We start from the raw sequence: 20716 nt of genomic DNA, 5'->3' as shown, positions 1-20716 counted from the left end.
GTGCTTCCACTCACTGGCCACTTTATTAGAAACACCCACCTTGTGCTTCCACTAACTGGCCACTTTATTAGAAATACCCACCCTGTGCGTCCACTAACTGGCCACTTTAGTAGAAACACCTACCTTGTGCTTCCACTCACTGGCCACTTTATTAGAAACACCTACCTTGTGCTTCCACTAACTGGCCACTTTAGTAGAAACACCCACCTTGTGCTTCCACTCACTGGCCACTTTATTAGAAACACCCACCTTGTGCTTCCACTAACTGGCCACTTTATTAGAAACACCCACCTTGTGCTTCCACTAACTGGCCACTTTATTAGAATTACCCACCCTGTGCGTCCCCTAACGGGCCACTTTAGTAGAAACACCTACCTTGTGCTTCCACTCACTGGCCACTTTATTAGAAACACCTACCTTGTGCTTCCACTAACTGGCCACTTTAGTAGAAACACCCACCTTGTGCTTCCACTCACTGGCCGCTTTATTAGAAACACCCACCCTGTGCTTCCACTAACTGGCCGCTTTATTAGAAACACCCACCCTGTGCTTCCACTAACTGGCCACTTTAGTAGAAACACTCACCTATTTCTACACATATTTTCTTTACCCAAAAAAACATTATTATAATTATCTTTTTTTATTAACAATGGTATTAGCATAATAATAACAACAACAACAACAACAATAATAATAATAATAACAACAACAATAATAATTATTATTTTTATTATTTTTATTATTATTATTATTATTATTATTATTATTAAGGTTTTTATGTCATCAAGTCAAGTATGTGTTCAAATATTTTGCTGACGTTTGAGACCACATACGCAAAGTGCGCGTGTGTATGTTTGCAGAGGCACGTGCTTCAGTGTCCCATTCAGCACTGCCCCCCCTCCACTCTGTGGTCAGTAGATGTGAGCAGCATCATGGCGATGATAGAAGGTGAGTAAGACAGTCGGTTCTGTGTTTATGCCTGAGATTATTGATCAGATCTGTATCTGAATACTGAACATATTTCATTCTGTTTAACTGTCCCGCTGCTGTTGCTGCTGCTTTGATGTTTGTGAGGTCACCGCGGATGTGTTTGGACACACGCACACGCACACCTGCTCGCGCTGTATAGCGATATATGGAGATGTAGCATCGGCATTAGCGACAGTTTTAAACCTTAATCGCACTGTTTGTGTTAAATTGACCCCTAAACTGCAGCGATGCGTGTCGCTTAGAGTCAGTAAAATACACACGGTCCCTTAATGCTGATTTACTTCCTGTCAGGGTCTTTTTTTTATTTTTCCGTTCCACCTTAAATGGTGCACCACAGAGGAAAAAAATGAGAAAGAAGCCAAGCTGGTTCTGATGAGCTCTTATGGATCGTTTTTACAGCATTTGTAAACTGTTTATAAATCCTTTATTTTTAGACAAAACACCATAACATGGTGTCTGAAAACCACTAGAAGGCACCCACTCAATGAATGGACGTGGGCTAAAATGTTAATTAAATGTTTCTAGTCTGATTGGTTAGCATTACTGCTACTGAGTGCTGATTGGTTAGCATTACTGATATTGAGTGCTGATTAATTAGCTTTGCTGCTATTGAACGCGGATTGGTTAGCATTATTGCTATTGCATTCTGACTAGTTACTGGTACTCCTACTGAGTGCTGATTGGTTAGCATTCCTGCTACTAAGCAGTGAGAATATCGTCCGTGTCGAACTATTTCACAGTTTCACTACAAGAACCAATAGACACCAGATTTATAACCTCTGCTCACGTGGAGCATCAAGATGCCCAAGAACTTCAGAACCTGAAAACAGAACACAACAGAACAGCAGGAGCATACACCATCTATACACTGTATGTTTTCACATGATGAAAACATTCAGGAACCACAGAGCAGCAAACACACACACACACCATGTAAACCACTTATCCTTCTGGGTCACGGTGGGGTGCTGGAGCCTATCCCAGCTATCATTGGGCAAAAGGCAGGATACACCCTGGACAGGTTGCCAGTCATACACAAACATTCACACCTAGGGGCAATTCAGCATGTCCAATTGGCCTGACTGCATGTCTTTGGACTGTGGGAGGAAACCCACGCAGACACGGGGAGAACATGCAAACTCCACCTCGAACCCAGGCCATTCTTGCTGTGAGGCGACAGCGCTACCCACTGCACCACCGTGCCGCCCCAGAACAGCAAACATACTAATCATTTTTCATACATTTATGTTATCGTAAACTATTTATTTAGCTTCTTTTACAGTTTATCGAAATTTACATTTGGTGCATCACTGATGCTTATAAATGTTTCTTAAGGTAACTAAGAACACTTTACATAGAAATATAATGAGTTGCATATTTAAATGTCAGATAGAAAAAGTAATAATAATAAAGAGTTTAACAGCAAATATGGCACTTAAAGGTAAAAAGCACATTTTTGAAAGTTTAGAGAGAGAAATAGAAAAAAGAAAAAACAGTAATATAAAGCAGAGAAGGTAAGCAGTAATACTGAGCTGTATTTATGTCTGTGGAGTCACTGATCTGGTGTGTGTTCAGCAGGAGGTCGAGGGTGTGGAGTTCACGAGCTCATCTGTGCCAGACGAGGTAAGAGTTTAAGAGCTTCCTGCACTGTTAGCACTGTTATAGTGAATGAAGAAGTCTGGGGGCGGGTCAAATGCCCCCCCTTCTTTTGAATTATAAATGACATATCAAGTGTGTTAGACAAAAACAAGCTTCATTATTATTTCAGAGTCGAGATTGTGTTTCTGGAGGAGGAACGATGTGTAAACAGTGCAGAACTTCTCTCGCTTAACCGCTCAGATTTAAATAATCATGTCCTACTTTCTCCATTTCCGCACGCTGTGTCCTGAAGATACACTGGATACACTCATTACACAACACAGTACCACAAAACACAAACACAACGCAACGTAACAGCACAACACAAACACACAGGTCAGCACCGCACAGCATAACACAGCACATCTCATCACAGCGCAGAACAGCAGAGCAAAACACAACACAAACACAACACTATACAAACACAGCACAGCACAACACAATACAATGCAAAAACAACACAACACAGCACCGCAAAAACACAAACACACTCAGGTCAGCGCAACACAAACACACTCAGGTCAGCACAACACAAACAGACTCAGGTCAGCACAACACAGCACAGCACAGCACAACACAACACAACACAGTGCAACATAACACAACACAACACAGTGCAACACAGCACAGCTCAGCACAGCACAACACAGCACAGCACATCACATCACAGCACAACACAATGTAACATAACACAGCACAGCACAACACAAACACACCACAATACAAACAATGCAACAAAACACAAACACAACAAGACCAGCAAGTAACCTAATCAGAATTCAACAGTCCTGTTTAAGATGTTATGAAGATGCCACATAATAGTCCACAATGACATAATAAACAGTGATTCATATGTCTGACTGCAGATGGAAGCAGACTGTAGACTGTAAGTTATATGGTACCAATTTTGCACATTGTCACTGCTAGCCTTAGCTAGCATAAAAGCTAACTGTGCTAGCTTCTGCTGCAGCCAGAATTTGCTGGAATCTAAAAGAAAAAAATATGTATTTGGAGTTATGAAATGAATTTACATACGTCAAAGTCACTGCTAGTTTTATCTAGCAGCTAATTGTGTTAGTGTCTGCGGCTTGAAGTTTCTGGAAGCTGAAAATCATGAATGTGAACTGGTAAACAAATATAGGCACAATATTCCAATCACAGTATTCAGAAACAAATGCATTAAAAGGTGTTAAATGTTTTTGTTTAATGTACTTTAGTGTTTGGAATACATGTTGGAAGCAGACAATGTTTTTGAATCTAAATATATATGGGAAAATTGGAAATTATGAAATAATGAATCCTTTATCGAACATTAGCCCTAAGGCACTGCTAGCACTTGCTAAAAGCTAACTGTGCTAGCTTCTGCTGCTGGAAGTTTCTGGAATCTCTCTCTGTCCTCAGAGGGTTGAAACTTATTTTATATTACAGCCCAAATTACAGAATTCGCTGAACTCTGCATGCTGCTCCACTCCAGCAGCTCTCGTTATGGAGACATTAGAGACGTTAGCGTGCTGGTCTGACCGTGGTTGGAGAGTGATGGTTGAGTAAGATGGTGGACGTTTCTGAGCTGTGCTGTGTGGATATGGAGGGTGTCAGGTTAACTCTACACTAATGAATTATTCACCGCTGGGAGAGATAGACTGGGTACTAGTGTTCCAGACTCACCTGTTTTCACAGGTAAAGCGTATTATCAGAAACAGAGCTGAGGGATATAAAACGGTTTATTACGGTATATCACCATATCTGGAATATCTGCAGACTGAACACTCTGGACTGAAGAGGTTTACAGTGAGAACACTGGACACTGAGGTTTGCCTTTTTTTCTCTCCACTAAATGCGTCCTAACGCAGCTAAAGCTGATGGACTGTGAATGAATGTAAACTGGGTTTGAGTTTTTTATGTATGTTTGATGCCTTTACTCCACTGTCTTTAATATTTCTTTTAGATTGTCCTCGTGGCCTTGTTGGTGTTGTAGCACAGAAACAGAAACAGGAGTGACAAATACTCGAGTAATTGTACTTAATTAATGTATAACCATATAGTTACACTTTGTACCTCTACAGTTACAGACTGTAGTCCATCTGTTTCTCGGCATTCTTTGCTATCCTGTTCTTCAATGGTCAGGACCCCCACAGAGCAGGTATTTGGTGGGTGGTGGGTCATTCTTAGCACTGCAGTAACACTGACGTGGTGGTGGTGTGTTAGTGTGTGTTGTGCTGGTGCGAGTGGATCAGACACAGCAGTGCTGCTGGAGTTTTTAAACACTGTGTCCACTCACTGTCCACTCTATTAGACACTCCTACCTTGTTGGTCCACGTTGTAGATGTAAAGTCAGAGACGATAGCTCATCTGCTGCTGCGCAGTTTGTGTTGGCCATCCTCTAGTCCTTCATCAGTGGTCACAGGATGTTGCCCACAGGACACTACTATTTTTTGTTGGTCTGTTTATCATAAAATTTTACCAAAATGTAAATGACAGCTGGCGTTTTTAAAATTATGCACAAATTTGTTTTGTTCAGACAGTAAGATATGTGCATACATTTCAACATATTGTTATATGTACATATATTGGCATATATTTAAATATTTAAAAATGACACCTTCAAGTATATTTAGTACATATGTTTTACAACATCAGTGCACAGATATTACAGATGTTTTTTTAGTATTACAAGATCATATATTTTTCTTCCATACAGGCTGTGCTTTTTTATGTTTATATTTTTATTTACACCTTCAAAGTACAAACGTACAGGAGATTTTTTTCATGTAACTGATGTTTGTGTTGTTTTCTCAAGTTCTGCGTTTGAATTATTGTTTTTTATTAAATTATCTAGAAGTGTTTAAATGTAGATACTTGACTTTTACTCAAATATATATTTGCCTTCATACTTTTAATTGAGTGAGATTCTGCCAGTGTCTCCTGTATCTGTGTGTGTTTCTGGGTCTTTTTTCATTCTTTCTTTCTTTCTTTCTTTCTTTCTTTCTTTCTTTCTTTCTCTCTCTCTCTCTCTTTCTCTCTGTCCTCAGTGTCACCTGAGCTGCTCGGTGTTCTCTCCTCCATCGCTGTCTTCATGGCTGTGATCGCATTATTTTTTCTTTACCTCAGCAACAAGCTTTCAGTGGAGCCCTCGGAGAGTCTCGCGTGTTTCGAAGGTTATACGAAGGAGTTAAAAGGTAAATATCTGTGGTAGTTCTTTCCATGTGCACGTAAAGCTCATATATGTTGGTATGTTCCATGTGTGTTTTGTGGCAGTTATTTCTGCACAGAAATGTTAGCAATTGGAGTAAAACTCCAACTTTACAGACTAATTGACTACGCCTTAATTTCAGCATGTTTTCCTGAACTTAAAAAAGAACAGAAAACGTCTATTAAAGCATCTATCAAATCATTAGTGATTATCAACACTGAATTAACTCCAGAATGTTCAGTCTGACTGTGAGATGTGGGCTTAAATTCAGCTGTTTGGAACCTTATAAATGTATGATGTAACTTTGTGGCAAATTTTTTTGCACTCCTTTTATGTCACACATGTCACACATGTCACACTTTTATGTCACACAAGTACCTTAGCAGCAACCTAGCAATCATATACGGTACCATAGCAATGACCTAGCAACACACAAGCAACCATCTTGAATACCATGGCAACTGCCAACTGCCAACTACCATAACAACCACCTAAAACACTATAGCAACCACCTAGGAACACCTTAGCAACCACCTTGGATATTTTAGAAACTGCTTAGCAACACCCTTGCAACCACCTAGCAATATCCTAGCAACAACATAGCAATTACCTAAACACCACTGAAAATATCATAGCATCTATATAGCAACAACTTAGCAACCACCTGGCATACTATAGCAACTACCTAGCAATTCTTTAGCAAAAACATAGCAACTACCTAACAACCGCCTAAAATACCATAACAACCGTCTAGCAACACCTTCGCAACCACCTGGGATACTATAGCAACAGACCAGCAATACCTAAGCAAAAACATAGCAACTACATAACAACTGCCTAAAAGACCATAGCAACCATCTAGCAACATCCTAGAGTCCATCTACCAACCACCTGGGTTACTATAGCAACCATCGAGCAGTACCCTAGCAACAACATAGCAACTACCTTATAATATCCTATAATAATTATCAAACATCTAGCAACACCCTAGAAACCACCTGAGATACTATAGCAACAATCTAGCAATACCTTAGCAAAAACATAGCAACTACCTAACAACTGTCTAAAATACCATAGCAACCACCTGGGATACTATAGCAACCACCTAGCACCACACTAGCAATCACTTTGGATACTGCAGCAACTGCCTAGCCATGCCATAGCAACCACTTTAAACACAGTAGCAAACACCAGGGTAACACCCAAGCAACTACCTAGCAACTAAAATACCATGGCAATAACCTAACAACACCCTAGCAACCACTTGGGATGCTATAGCAACAGCCTAGCAACACCAGAGAACTGCTTAATTGAGCAGTCGCTCTTCATTTTTTCAGGAAATGCACTTTTAAAGGATTTCTGTTCCTCACTGAAACATCGGTGAGATGGTTGTCTGTAGTAATCGACTGTAGCAGATGGAGATTAAGGGTGAAGATACTATCATGTATGTATCATTTATGAAAGGACTGGTTTCTTCATCAGACAATGTTATGAGGTGAAGCAGGAGGCTCACAGCAAAGGCAGACATGGCGTTCTTCAAAAGCTTCCAGCAGAACCTCCCCTCAGTCTCCTCCATCCTAGACTCCGTGTCCAACACCGTGTCCAGCACCGTGGATGACCTGGCTAGCGCCGTGAGCGACGTCACTTACTCAGTGAGCGACCAGCTGACAGAGCAGGTCAACACCATCATAAGCAAGGTGCAGACGGAGGAGGAGGAGAGGATGAAGAAAGAGGAGGCTGAAGCAGGAGCTTCTTCAGGGCAGGAAGGAAAACAGAGAGACAGAAAAAACAGCAGACTTAGGAGGCAGGAGTCGGAGGTGTATGGCTCCGAACACACCGACCATCAGAGCGCCGACGGAGCGGGACGGAAGAGCCAGTCTAACTTCAAGAGGAACGCCTACATAGATGAAGAGGAGGAGCTAAGGGAGAAGGAGAAGCAGGAGCAGGAGAGGAAGAACGAGGAGGAAGAGTGGGAGTGGTGCTACGCTCCTTCTAAAGGATGGTACCGCAAAAGAAGAGATGCAAATGAAAGCAAAAGCACGGCTCAAAGTTCAGACGCTCAGAATAACAAAGAAGAGGAACCGGGAGGAGAACCGAAGAGGAGCAATGATGAAGAAGATGAAGAGGCGATCTCCCAGGAGAAGAAAAAAGAAGAAGAGGAACAGTGATGAAGAGGAGAACAATCAAGAATGTGAGGATGGAGTTTCCAAAGAGAATGCAAAAGCAGAAGCTGATGAAGACTCAGAAGGACATGAGCGAGCCAAAGCTGAGAAGACAAACAGAAACTCTGGAGATAAGGGAGATGAGGAGGCACATCAGAAGATGAAGAGCGATGATCAGGATGAGTCTGGGAAAAGAAGGAAGAGCAGAGAAAGGAGAGTGAACGGTAAAGGTGAGGCTGTGTGGAGCGTCTGCTCTCTGGTGTGCTGTGATCTCTCCATCCTTCTGACTCAGTTCGCTCTGTGAGGTGAATCTGTCCTTTCCTGAAGGATCTCCGAAATGATGAGCTTTCCTGCAATGTTCACACAACATGATCGTCCAAAGGATTGTAGCAGATCTGATAGTTGCTGATCTATCAATCAATCTTTACTTCCACCCAGAACACATCGAGGGTGACCCTCGATTTCAGTGCAGACAAGCATTTACAGCATAAAGAGACTGAAAATAAATCAAATTTAATCAGATTAAACTAAAATGAACTGAACTACATGAACAAATTAAAATAAATAGAACTAATAGTAGTTAAAACCAATTAATAATTTCATGAAAGGATAAATACGGCAAACTAAAATTTAAGCAATTAAGTAAAAGGATAGGAAAAAAGTAATAAAATCAAATAGAGTAATAGAATTAAGATCAAACAAAATAATAAGATTTTATTTAGGCAAATACAAAGACAAAATAAAACCATTGTGAAAGAAAATAATAATAAAAATAAATGATTTTAACTCATTTGTTACGCTTGTTACAATTAAACTCGAAGTATTCTAGAAATATTGCAAACAAAAGGGTTAAAAAAACAATGGAAAAGTATCAGGACTGTTTTTTCCACTGTACCGGCACTCTTAAAAATGGTTCTTCAACCTTTGCATGATTAAATGGTTCTGTGCATGGTGAAATTGTTCTTCAGATTGATGGAGAATGTGTTGGTTCTATATAGTATCAAGAAGGATCTTTCATTGTGGCTTTATTGAATCTTGACATTGTAACAATAGAAGAACCTTTTTAGTGCTATATAGAGTCATTTTCCAAAAGTTTCTATATACAACACATTCTCCATCAGTCTGAAGAGCCATGATTCTATGAGTGTGCATGGTTCTATATAGAACCACTGTCTTTAATAAAGAACCCAACAAGAACCACTTTTTTAAGAGTGTAGGCAGATACAGCCAAGTGAGTTCTCCAATTTCTATTCTTTTATTTATTTTATTAACTATGTTTTATTATTTTATCCCTATTTTGATGTTTTATTTTTGCAGTTTCAATTCTTTATTCTGATCTGACTATTAAATTTACTTTACTAAATAATTATGATAATTATTATTATTTTTAGCATTTTTTCAGTCCCTGTTTTCTATTTTGGCTCGGCTACACCGTAAATTAGGGTCTACCTCATTGTACTCTGAGTTTAAATAAAGGTTGATTGATTGATTGACTGATTAGACTGTCCGTTGTTCTAGATAAAAGCATCAGCCATATACATAAATGTAATGTACTTTAACGGGTGTGTCGTATTGCACTGCTCACTGGAAAAACACTGTGGTATGATCATCCAAGAGTTAAGAAGAACTTCATTGCAACATTTCAGTGCATGCCCTTCAGTGCATGGTTCTTTAGAGAACCATTTTTGTAAATGAGATGTATGAGTGCGAAAACCTCCACATAAAGGTAAGAACCCTTAAATGGGTAAAGAACGTTTATGTTATGTGAAGGTTCTTTAACTTTTTTTCACAGTAAAAATAAAGTGCAATTTTAAATTAAATGTTAGATTCTATTTAAACTAAATTCTGATGAGTCAGTTTCTGTTGCACTGGAATGGCCACTAGGAGGCCTGCAAACAAGGGCTGAACGTTTAAAATGTTCTTCACACTCACAGATCTCTTTAAACATGGTTCTTTAGGGAACCAAAGTGGTTTTTCTGTGGTGTCCCTTAAGGAACCCTATCTGGCACTTTTTAAAGTAGTGCAATAATAAATATGCAAACCTGAATAATGTATAAGAAACGGAGGAGTGAATAAATGAGCTATACAGATTAAACTGTACCATTGTTCTGTTGTCTCTCCTCCTGTAGACGGAAGCAGTTTAGAGAGAGGTTCGTCAGAGAGCGAAGACGAAACACCCAAGAAGCTGAAAGGTCCGAGCGGACAGCAGCAGAGAGCTAACGGATGGGAGAACAGGGACAAATACTCAGCTGAGAACGAGGGCTACAGCAGCGAAGCATCTGCAGAGCACGGTGAGAGAGAGTAGCGTCACTGCTGAACTGTCGTCTAGAGAACATTTTAATTAAACCCCTCATACTGGAAAGTGGCTAATGTGATAACTTTTACGTGCTCATTCTGTCAGAGCTGTACTGTCTCCGAGAGCCTGGTTCTCCTAGGCCATCTTAGAACGTTCTGTACTTTTCTGTGCCTCTCTGTCACTGCTGGGTAACCCTGATGTGTATGGGGGAGTTTGGGCCAGTTGATAACCTGTCCAAAAAAGTAACCAGACACCTGCGGATCCAGAGTTTCTTCTGAAATTAAGGTATTAATAGTGAGTTTGTGCTGCAGTAACAGCCTAAAGTGGTCAGTGGAGCTTCATCACTCCAAGTCAGCCCAAAGGTGTTTCTGAATACGTTTGAATATATAGTTTATAACATGTATATATAGGGAGCATATATGGTGAATTATGTTGCACATTCACTGGTCCAGCAAGACAACAGATGAAAACACATTTTTCAGTTGACTGTACATGAGTGTTACGAAGGCGTTCCTTGCAAAATCCAATTTAAATTTTAATGCTAAGTTAATATTTATGTTATTAATGCTTTCATTGTTTGACACTGTAGCATCCACATAATCAATAAGCAAACAACACCAAACATGTCTTCGCTGAACTATTATATTTGGGGTAGTTGTTGGTCGAACCCCTGAAGTGCTGAAGAGTGTCTGTTTTTAGATCTTAGGATTGTACAGGACAGATGACCGTGTGAAGTAATCAGGCTGTGGTATCTTTGTGTTTCTTAGGCAGCCACACTCAGAGAGCGAGGCGCTCCAGTCCACTGAACGAGCTGCAGCCGCCACCCTATAAGGCTCAGGATGACCTGCAGGAGGGTCACTCTGAGGGCAGTGAGGGCAGCGAGGCGGAGGAGGACACAGAGAGCTACCTTAACAAGGGCTACGAGGAGGACGCCCCCAGTGAGAGCACGGCCGTGCTGGGCCCGGAGGTGAGCAACCCACCACGACGCTTCAAACGCTGCACAATACTCTGACCTCTGATCTCAGACGTTGACTTCAGACACTGACCGGCGCTTCTAATGCATCTAAGATTGACTCTTTGTTTATGTCAGGCTGGGTAATAAGGGTCAGGAAGTCCACAGTGTGACAGAACTGAAAATACTGGCTGGTTGCTTTGATATAAATTCTGAAGTGTGCAAGACTTTCTGTTGTCAAACATCATCATCCAAGTTTTATTTATCTGAAATGGCCAAATGATTTACTTGTCATCATCTGCACTGCTGAGCTCAGTAAATGTGACATTTTTCAAATTAATTTTTCTCTTTGTTTATTTTATGCCTTACTTTGTTTTAAACACTGTAATTATTGCCTTCTGCTGGAGACTGTAGAGAACTGCGTGATCACAGTCATCTGTTTGTGTGAGTTAAATGACTCAGTGGTAGTTTGGAGGACGTTTTGGTGGAGTTTCGGACTGGAGTTGGTTCACTCCGGCTGAATTTGGTAAGTCCTGAATCCCTGAGTGTGCCTGAAACAGTCTGGTGACTCTGGCAGCATTTGCTTCAGCTTCATCTGCTTTAAACAGCTTCAAGTCTGTGAGTCAGACTCAGTTTTGAGAAGTGAAATAACACTGAGAGGCTGTAAATGCTGCATGAATGAATGAACTGTTTCACCAAGTCATAATAAGCATGGGCACCCTCAAGGAATGTGTGGTGTTTTTTTTTTTACATATTTCTTTCAAACTACGGACCATGGAATGTGTTTTTTGTAGGTGGGGCCACCAACCATTTCATCAGCTCTTAGAATCATGTGATATTTTGGCAGCTTTCTGAGAGCCGTCTGTTCAAACCAGCCAAACATAAAGACACTGTGCGTTTATATGGCTTTGACTGTGATACAGACAGAGCAGGCCTGTAGATAAGAGGTTACAGCAATAGTTCGGGCAAAAATCAACTACCCTCCTACTCTACATGTAGTCGATGAGCTGAGACATGCTTGGTGTCTGAAGTTTACTTCTTTAGTATTAGCACTGGAGCCTCAAGGCTAATGTGGCTAACAAGTAATGGAAGCTTTTACCCACCAATTAGCATGGCGTGTAATTAAGGATTGAAGATTCCTGCTATTGTTATTAGCTATGCCAACATACTGAAGAGCTAATGTAAAACTATTAATACATGGCTAACATTTGGGTATTTGTACATACAATAATTCAAAATTTGCACTTAACTTTGATTAAATGTACCAAGAAACAACAAAGGAAAATATTCTGTGCCTAATAAGTAGCTTAGATTTCTTAATACATTTTCATCCAACAGGAATTCACATAAATAATATTTTGAATAAAACAAAAAACAGTGAAAAAATACCAAAAGGTATCTCAACTTGAAGTTGAGACACTTTTTGGGAACTTTTAGGAATGTGGCCTCCAGTCTGTTTATCAGCTCAGCTTCGCAACAGTTTTGCTGGAGACTTCAATCTTCACAAAATGTCTAAGCTGAGTAGCATTAACTCCTAACTCAACCAGGCTGCCCATATGATAGATCTGGCCATACACTGTAAAAACAAACCTTCAGTTTGCCAAACTAGCAGAACCCTTTCAAAAAGGGTTCTATCCATCATGCTTTGGAACGTTTTTTAAACTGTGAGGTTCTTCTCTGTTTAGAATTATAAGAAGTTCCAGTATCAGTATTCACACAGTCACAGAGAACCTGTATACACACACACACACACAAAAATGTAAATTCCAGTTCAGTCATACTTTTAATGGATGTAGTTGCTCAGCAAATCGTTTGGTTATTAAGGAACCTTCTGGAATACAAGAGAACTTTGAGGAACTCTAGATTTCTTACATTAACCCTGTTTAGGCCTAAAAGTTCTTCTAGAAACCACCTGAGGTGCTTGAGGACTCACTCAAAAGAAGAGTTCTTTCAGGAATCTAGAGCTGAATCGTCATGCTTGATCGAACCCAGTGAGGTTCCTGCAACAGCCTGTAAGGGTTCCTCCACTAACCACATAATAGTTTTTTTGAGGCACCTAAACTGTATTTTTTAGTTCTTTGAGTACCTTATTGGATATTCTTATTGGGTTTACTTATTGGGTGTTGGGGGGGCGGGGGTGTTGGATCACTTCAAAATATTAGGTGGCCCCCATTTCTGTGGTCCATGTTTGAAACCCTGCTGAATTCTGAACTGATCTCTCTGTCACTTTTTTCCATTCCATCCTTTCTCCATCCATCCATCCCTCTCTCTCTCTCCCCACCACTGTAGGACCCCTCCATCGCCCCCCTGCCGGAGCTGTACGAGCCTGAGGTTTTGGGGAAGTACGGCACGCTGGACGTTGCGTTTGAATATGACTCGAGCACGCAGCACCTGGCCGTGACCGTAACGGCAGCCACGGACATCCCGGCCCTGAAGACCACAGGGAACATTTCTTGGCAGGTCCACCTGGTGCTGCTGCCCACCAAGAAGCAGCGAGCGAAGACCGGCGTGCAGAAGGGACCCTGCCCGGTCTTCACCGAGACATTCCGCTTCTCCCCGGTGGAGCGGGATGCACTGGAGGAGTACGCTGTGCGGTTCCGCCTCTACAGCGTCCGCCACAGGAAGAAGGAGAAGGTTCTGGGGGAGAAAGTGTTCTACCTGACCAAACTCAACCTGCAGGGCAAAACTGCCCTGCCCGTCACGCTGGAGCCCGGATCTGCAGTCCCCGTGAGCGCTCAGCCTTCAGACCATGATAAATATATACATACGGTGCAGCCTTAGACACCTGATCACTTTATTTATCAGCACTTATCTCAGTAGGGAGGGTGATTTTACTGTATATCAATAAAATAAATACAAATGCATATATACATATATACACACACCGAGTAAAATACACTATATTGCCAAAAGTATTCACTCACCCATCCAAATCATTGAATTCAGGTGTTCCAATCACTTCCATGGCCACAAGTGTATAAAACCGAGCACCTAGGCCTGCAGACTGCTTCTACAGACATTAGTGAAAGAATGTGTCGCTCTCAGGAGCTCAGTGAATTCCAGCGTGGTACCGTGATCGGATGCCACCTGTGCAACAAGTCCAGTCATGAAATTTCCTCACTACTAAATATTCCACAGTCAACTGTCAGTGGTATTATAACAAAGTGGAAGCGATTGGGAACGACAGCAACTCAGCCATGAAGTGGTCGGGCACGTAAAATGACAGAGCGGGGTCAGCGGATGCTGAGGCGCATAGTGTGCAGAGGTCACCAACTTTCTGACTCAATCTCTACAGACCTCCAAACTTCATGTGGCCTTCAGATTAGCTCAAGAACAGCGTAGAGAGCTTCATGGAATGGGTTTCCATGGCCGAGCAGCTGCATCCAAGCCTTACCTCACCAAGCACAATGGAAAGCGTTGAATGCAGTGGTGTAAAGCGCCACCACTGGACTCTAGAGCAGTGGAGACATGTTCCGATGGACAAGTCTGGGTTAGGTGGTTGCCAGGAGAACGGTACTTGTCTGACTGCATTGTGCTAAGTGTAAAGTTTGGTGGAGGGGGTTGTTTTTCAGGAGTTGGGCTCCGCCCCTTAGTTCCAGTGAAAGGAACTCTTAATGCTTCAGCAGACCAAGAGATTTTGGACAATTTCATGCTCCCAACTTTGTGGGAACAGTTTGGGGACGGCCCCTACCTGTTCCAACATGACTGCGCACCAGTGCCAAAGCAAGGTCCATAAAGACATGGATGAGCGAGTTTGGTGTGGAAGAACTTGACTGGCCTGCACAGAGTCCTGACCTTAACCCTGACAGAACACCTTTGGGATGAATTAGAGAAGAGACTGCGAGCCAGGCCTTCTCGTCCAACATCAGTGTCTGACCTCACAAATGCGCTTCTGGAAGAATGGTCACAAAGTCCCACAAACACACTCCTAAACCTTGTGGAAAGCCTATAGCTGCAAAGGGTGGGCTGACATCATATTAAACCCTGTGGATTGAGAATGGGATGTCACTCAAGTTCATATGTGTGTGAAGGCAGATGAGCGAACACTTTTGCAATATAGTGTATAATAAGAGGAAATAAATGTCTTCATTGGAGAGCTGACAGCCAAAACCAGCTAGAAACAAAACCAAACTAACTTACTTATGATGCGAGAAAATACAATTAACAACCCTGATTCCCGAACCAAACCAGGAGAAAACTAGATTTGGACGGTGCCTATTTTTTCATATCTTCATACCTTCCTGGGATTTCACTGGGGTACACGGTATGTGATGATATTTGTCTTGCTGCTGGTGATACAATGTGAGATCGTCACATTCAGGAGAGTGGTGCTAGTTAGCATTAGCTTTACTAGCATGCTAACAGTTCTGCCCACCACGTAACATGTTCCATTCTGGCTAACTAAAACACTGACACAAGAATTACAAATAATGATTGAAATCTGAGAGAGTGTATCAAGTTCTTTAGTAAGGAAAATGGTTCTATATTGAACCATGAACACACAAAGAACCCACTAAGTGATTAAATGTTTTTTTTTTGCATCATGAAGTGGTTCTTCAGATTGATGGAGAATGAGTTGTAGATGGTTCTATATACAAGCTTTTTTAAAAGTGATTCTATATAGCATCCAAAAGGGTTCTTCTATTGTTACAAGCTTGACATGACCACAATAAAAGAACCCTTTTGGGTGCTGTAGAGAGCCATTTTCTTTACTACAGAGCTGTTGAAGCACCATCATTCTTAAGAGTGTAGAACAAGAAAGAGAAAGACAAGAGAGCAAGAGAACAGACACACATACGCACCCTTAGAGTCGTGACACAGTGTATTTAGGAGCCTAAGACTTTATGTAAATGTATATGAATATTGGTCATCATATGGTGCTGACGTATGTTTGCCGTATCGCCCACCCCGTATGTAGACCTGTACTCAAGAGGAGCTCAGAAGGTAATAAATGTCAGTACTTTGTGTGTTCTGATGGTCTGCAGGGCTGCGGGTCATTAGTGAGCGTGTCCCGCAGTGTGGGCGCTCTGTCCTACCACTCCACCGGAGAGTCGTCCACTCCGGAGCTGCTCCTCGGCCTGCTGTACAACTCCAGCACCGGCCGACTCTCCGCTGAGGTCATCAAGGGCAGCCACTTTAAAAACTCCGCCACTGACCAGCCACCCAGTGAGAAACAAACCTAATCGCACTAATCACTCTCTTCCTGCTTTCCTGATAAGGCTTCACTTCCTGTTCATGCTGTTTTTCTTAAACTCCCCCCTTTCTTTCTCTCTCTCTCTCCTCTCTCTCTCTCCGGCCTGCAGACGGCCTGTTCTGCTGTATAAAGCGCTTCATTGGGGGGCAGTTATATATCATGCGAGGTGAGTTACGGTCCAGACATTGTCATCAAATTTTATTAAGGGGTTACGTTTCACTCAGGGTTCCACAGGTAAAATAAGATGAATGAAAAAGTTGAACATTAACTGCTGTTGCAAAATGACTCCAGCCTAAAAGTATGGAGTTCAGCTGGTTTTGCTGTACAGTACTGCAAACCTGCAACTCATTTATAAATTTCCTCTTTCTGCAAAAACGGATAAAATTTAGGCTTCAAGAATCCTGCTCCTGAGCTTAGCTGTGCTAACATACTTCAGTCCAGGTTTATAGATAACAGTGAGTCATACAGAGTCAGAAACCACATAATTAAGACTATTAGAGATACTGAACAAGAAAAAGAAAGAACAGGGAACCCGCAGAGCCCTATGTTCCCTATGTAGAATCCTATATTCCCATATATTAGGATAGTAGGATCATATAGTTCCAGAGCCATATGTTTCGTATGTAGGGTCCTGTGTTCCCTATGTAGTGTCCTATATTCCTAGAGCTGTATGTTCCCTATGCAGGGTCCTTTGTTTGCTATGTAAGGTCCTATGTTTCCTAGGTAGTATCCTGTGTCCCCTATGTAGGATCCTTTGTTCACTGTGTAGGGTCATCTATTCCTTATGTAGGGTCCTGTGTTCTCTATGTAGGATTCTATGTTTCCTATGTAGGATCCTATATTCCCAGAGCCCTGTGTTCCCTATGTAGGATCCTATATTCCCAGAGCCCTGTGTTCCCTATGTAGGATCCTATGTTCCCTATGTAGGATCCTGTTTCCTGTGTAGGGCCCTTTATTCCTTATGTAGAGTCCTGTGTTCCCTATGTAGGATCCTATGTTCCCTATGTAGGGTCCTATGTTCCCTATGTAGGTTCCTATGTTCCCTATATAGGGTCCTATGTTCCATTTGTAGGTTCCTACGTTCCCTATGTAGGATCCTATTTTCCCTATGTAGGGTCTTATGTTCCCTATGTAGGGTCCTATGTTCCCTATGTAGGTTCCTATGTTCCCTATATAGGGTCCTATGTTCCCTTTGTAGGGTCCTATGTTCCCTATGTAGGATCCTATATTCCTAGACCCCTATGTCCCCTATGTAGGGTCTTGTGTTTCCTATGTAGTGTCCTGTGTGCCCTATGTAAGATCCTGTGTTCCCTATGTAGGGTCCTATGTTCCCTGAGCCCTTTATTTCTTTGCTGAAGTTTCTAGGAAGCTGCCTTGTGTTCCCCAGGCCCTCTTTGTAATTTCAGGAACAGTGCTCTATTTCTTTGTTGAAATATTCATGTTGAACTTTGCAACAACATTGCAAAACATTAACAAAGTTGTATTTGTACTAACAGTGGACTCTTTGAGGGCATCCTGATCTCCCTCCATTTCCCCTCCTATCTACCATCTAAAGTTGGTTACTTTATACTGCTAATTTGCAAGCAAACTAGCAACTTCAGAAAAGGCATGCAGAGCACAACAATTAAACCAGACAGAGGAATTATTCACAGCGTTTATGTACTCTACACTCTCACTTCTAAAAATTAAAATACAAAATTTTCTTATTTGTTTGAAATACATAGTTTGCTTAGCTAGCTAACTGAGGCTAGCTTAGCAGAGGGCAAAGTGTGAACCTGCTCCTCATTATTCTCTACATGACCCCATGATGTAAAGCGGGACCTTGGCAGCTCTTCTCTCCTATTGAGGTCTGATGTATCATATAAAGAGCAGAACATAGAGCCCTCCTCACAAAACACTCTAGATTATTTCTGGTACTTTCTATTAGCCAAAATCACAATGAGCCAAATGGCAATGAAAATGGAGCTGATTAATTAAATAGCACGGGTCTAAAAAGTGCTCCATTGAAAGTAAAACTGGCTGTTTAGCACAATGAGTCGTACATAATTATGCTATGAAATTTTGGTACTTCAGGTGTAGCAGCAGTGTTTAAACGCCTCATCTGTCTCTCTTTTCAGTCATAAAACTGCAACATACATAAGCCAAAATCAATATAATAAATTGGCTGATCGCAGATTGCTTGTTCAGAGCTGGCCTGATTCTAATTGTGCGCTATTAACGAGCTATTGGCTCCTCTGTACACCCCTCAAAAAACAGACACGTATGTGAAGCTGATCATGCTGGACTCGAAGGGGAAAGAGATGTCCAAGTGTAAGACATCCGTTTGTCGCGGCCAGCCAAACCCCACCTACAAGGAGACCTTCGTGTTCCAGGTGGCGCTGTTCCAGCTGTCGGAGGTGACGCTGCAGGTGACGGTCTACAGCCGACGCAGCAGCATGAGGCGGAGGGAGCGGGTTGGCTGGGTTTCACTGGGCCTCAACAGCACCACCGAGGAACAGGAGGAGCATTGGACACAGATGAAGGAGGCTGAGGGCCAGCAGGTGTGCCAGTGGCATACGCTCCTGGACTCATAAATTGGCAGTGGACCTGAGAAAGTGGACTGTGGAGGTGAGGGGAGTCGCATCGTTATTGGTTTTGGTGTGAGAAGACACTGTCAGAAAACTGCTAAAGCTAGCCCCTGGGTTTGTGAGAGGAGAAGATGCTGTTTATCTAGGATTTTTGTGGGAGAAGACGTAAAACTGAAAGAAGACTGAAAACTGCTAATGCCGGCTGCTAGGTTTTGGTGGGTGAAGACAAACACATTGGAAAACTTGGAAACTAACCTAGATTTTGTTGGGAGAACACAAAAATGTTGGGTAAGCTGGCTGTAAATCCAGGATTTTGGTGGAAAAGGACATAAAAATGTTGGAAAACCGCTAAATTTTAGTTGTTTTTAAGTTTTGGTGGAAGCTAATCCAGTTATCTGCTAATCCAGGTTTTTGATGGGAGAAAAGACAAAAATGTTGGAAAACTGATGAAGCTAACTGCTAATGCAGTTAGCTAGTAAATGCTAAGTTAATTAAGAGAAGTTCTGGCATAGTCAGCTGTTCTGGGTGATGTTCCTGCTGGGCTCTACATGAACTAAGACATTTAAGGACTGGTGTGGAGTTGAAGATGTTCTTGGAAGAACACCTCATTGTCATGATGACTATGCATCTGAACTAACCTTTAAACAGAGAACCTGCCACTGAGTTTCATCATTTCCTGAAGAGACTGTTAGACTGTTCAGATCTTTCTGAGCCTCGAAAAGTGAAGGAACCTGATTTTCAGGTTTGATTCCTCATTTGCACTGCATGAAATTAACTGCCATTATAAACAGATCTAATCATTGTGTAGGACCAACAAGCATGATCCCTCCTGTGACTTCCTCGTTCCTCTGAAGGGGAGATGTTCACTGTTCACTATACCAGCACTGCAGCTGAATGTACAGGTGAAGTAAATGCTGTATACTAATATATGGGGCTATCAACTGTATAAACAGAATCCAGTATGCAACTTCATGAGCGTAATCATGAAACACCTCTCCAGCGTTTTCCTCCTGCACTGAATCAGGCCAGACTATGCAAAAGGAAGAGTGAAGTAACTCAGCGTGAGCTGGTTTGAGGAAATGATGAGTGGTTTGTCTTTTGCAGAAGTGGATTTTACTCTCTAACAACCACAAATGTTTTCTAAAATTAAAGTTTGCATTGGACGACTCTGGTGTGCTTTTTTGTGATAATGCACAGAAGCGTTTCCCTCTAGTACATACAGTCTGATATGCATGCTGTTCTGTGTTTCTGAGGAAGTGGCTGGCATTTCCTGAAGCCAGTCTAGCATGTTTATCTCATTATAACAAAGACTGCTCTCCCTGGCCCTGTCTCTAAATTTGGCTCACTACTCGGAAGTACATCACACCTACAGCAGTCCCAGAAAGTATAACTCAAAAACAGTCTATACTTAACAAAAATGATCTATACTTCACACCCAATGATCTGTACCTCACACAATAATCTATACCTCACACAATGATCTATACCACCTACAAAACGATCTATACCTCACAAGAAAATATTCTGTAAATCACTCAAAAACAATCTATACCTCATAAAAAGTGATCTATATCTCACACGAAAATGATACTATACAGCATACCCAACAATCTATACCTCACCCAACAATCTATACCTCACACAATGGTCTAATCCTCAAATTTAACAATTTATATCTCTCCCAATGATTTATACCGCATACAAAACAATCTATAACCTCACATGAC

The 20716-nt window shown here is 41.7% G+C and overlaps 1 protein-coding gene across 1 annotated transcript; it reads left to right on the top strand.

Annotated features, from left to right (window-relative positions):
- Positions 1–871: 871 nt before the first annotated feature.
- syt14b (synaptotagmin XIVb) lies at positions 872–20149 on the top strand. Its single transcript, XM_036582409.1, has 9 exons — positions 872–948; positions 2566–2613; positions 5658–5804; positions 10110–10271; positions 11044–11243; positions 13518–13955; positions 16214–16394; positions 16532–16588; positions 18679–20149. The coding sequence occupies exons 1-9, from the start codon at positions 933–935 to the stop codon at positions 18993–18995; spliced, it is 1566 nt and encodes a 521-aa protein (XP_036438302.1). The 5' UTR covers positions 872–932; the 3' UTR covers positions 18996–20149.
- The last annotated feature ends 567 nt before the right edge of the window (positions 20150–20716 follow it).

This window comes from Colossoma macropomum, unplaced genomic scaffold (genome assembly GCF_904425465.1).
Source record: "Colossoma macropomum unplaced genomic scaffold, Colossoma_macropomum, whole genome shotgun sequence".
Taxonomy (NCBI): Eukaryota; Metazoa; Chordata; class Actinopteri; order Characiformes; family Serrasalmidae; genus Colossoma; species Colossoma macropomum.
The sequence above is the reverse complement of the archived record's forward strand: the minus strand, read 5'-3'. Positions and strand labels throughout refer to the sequence as shown.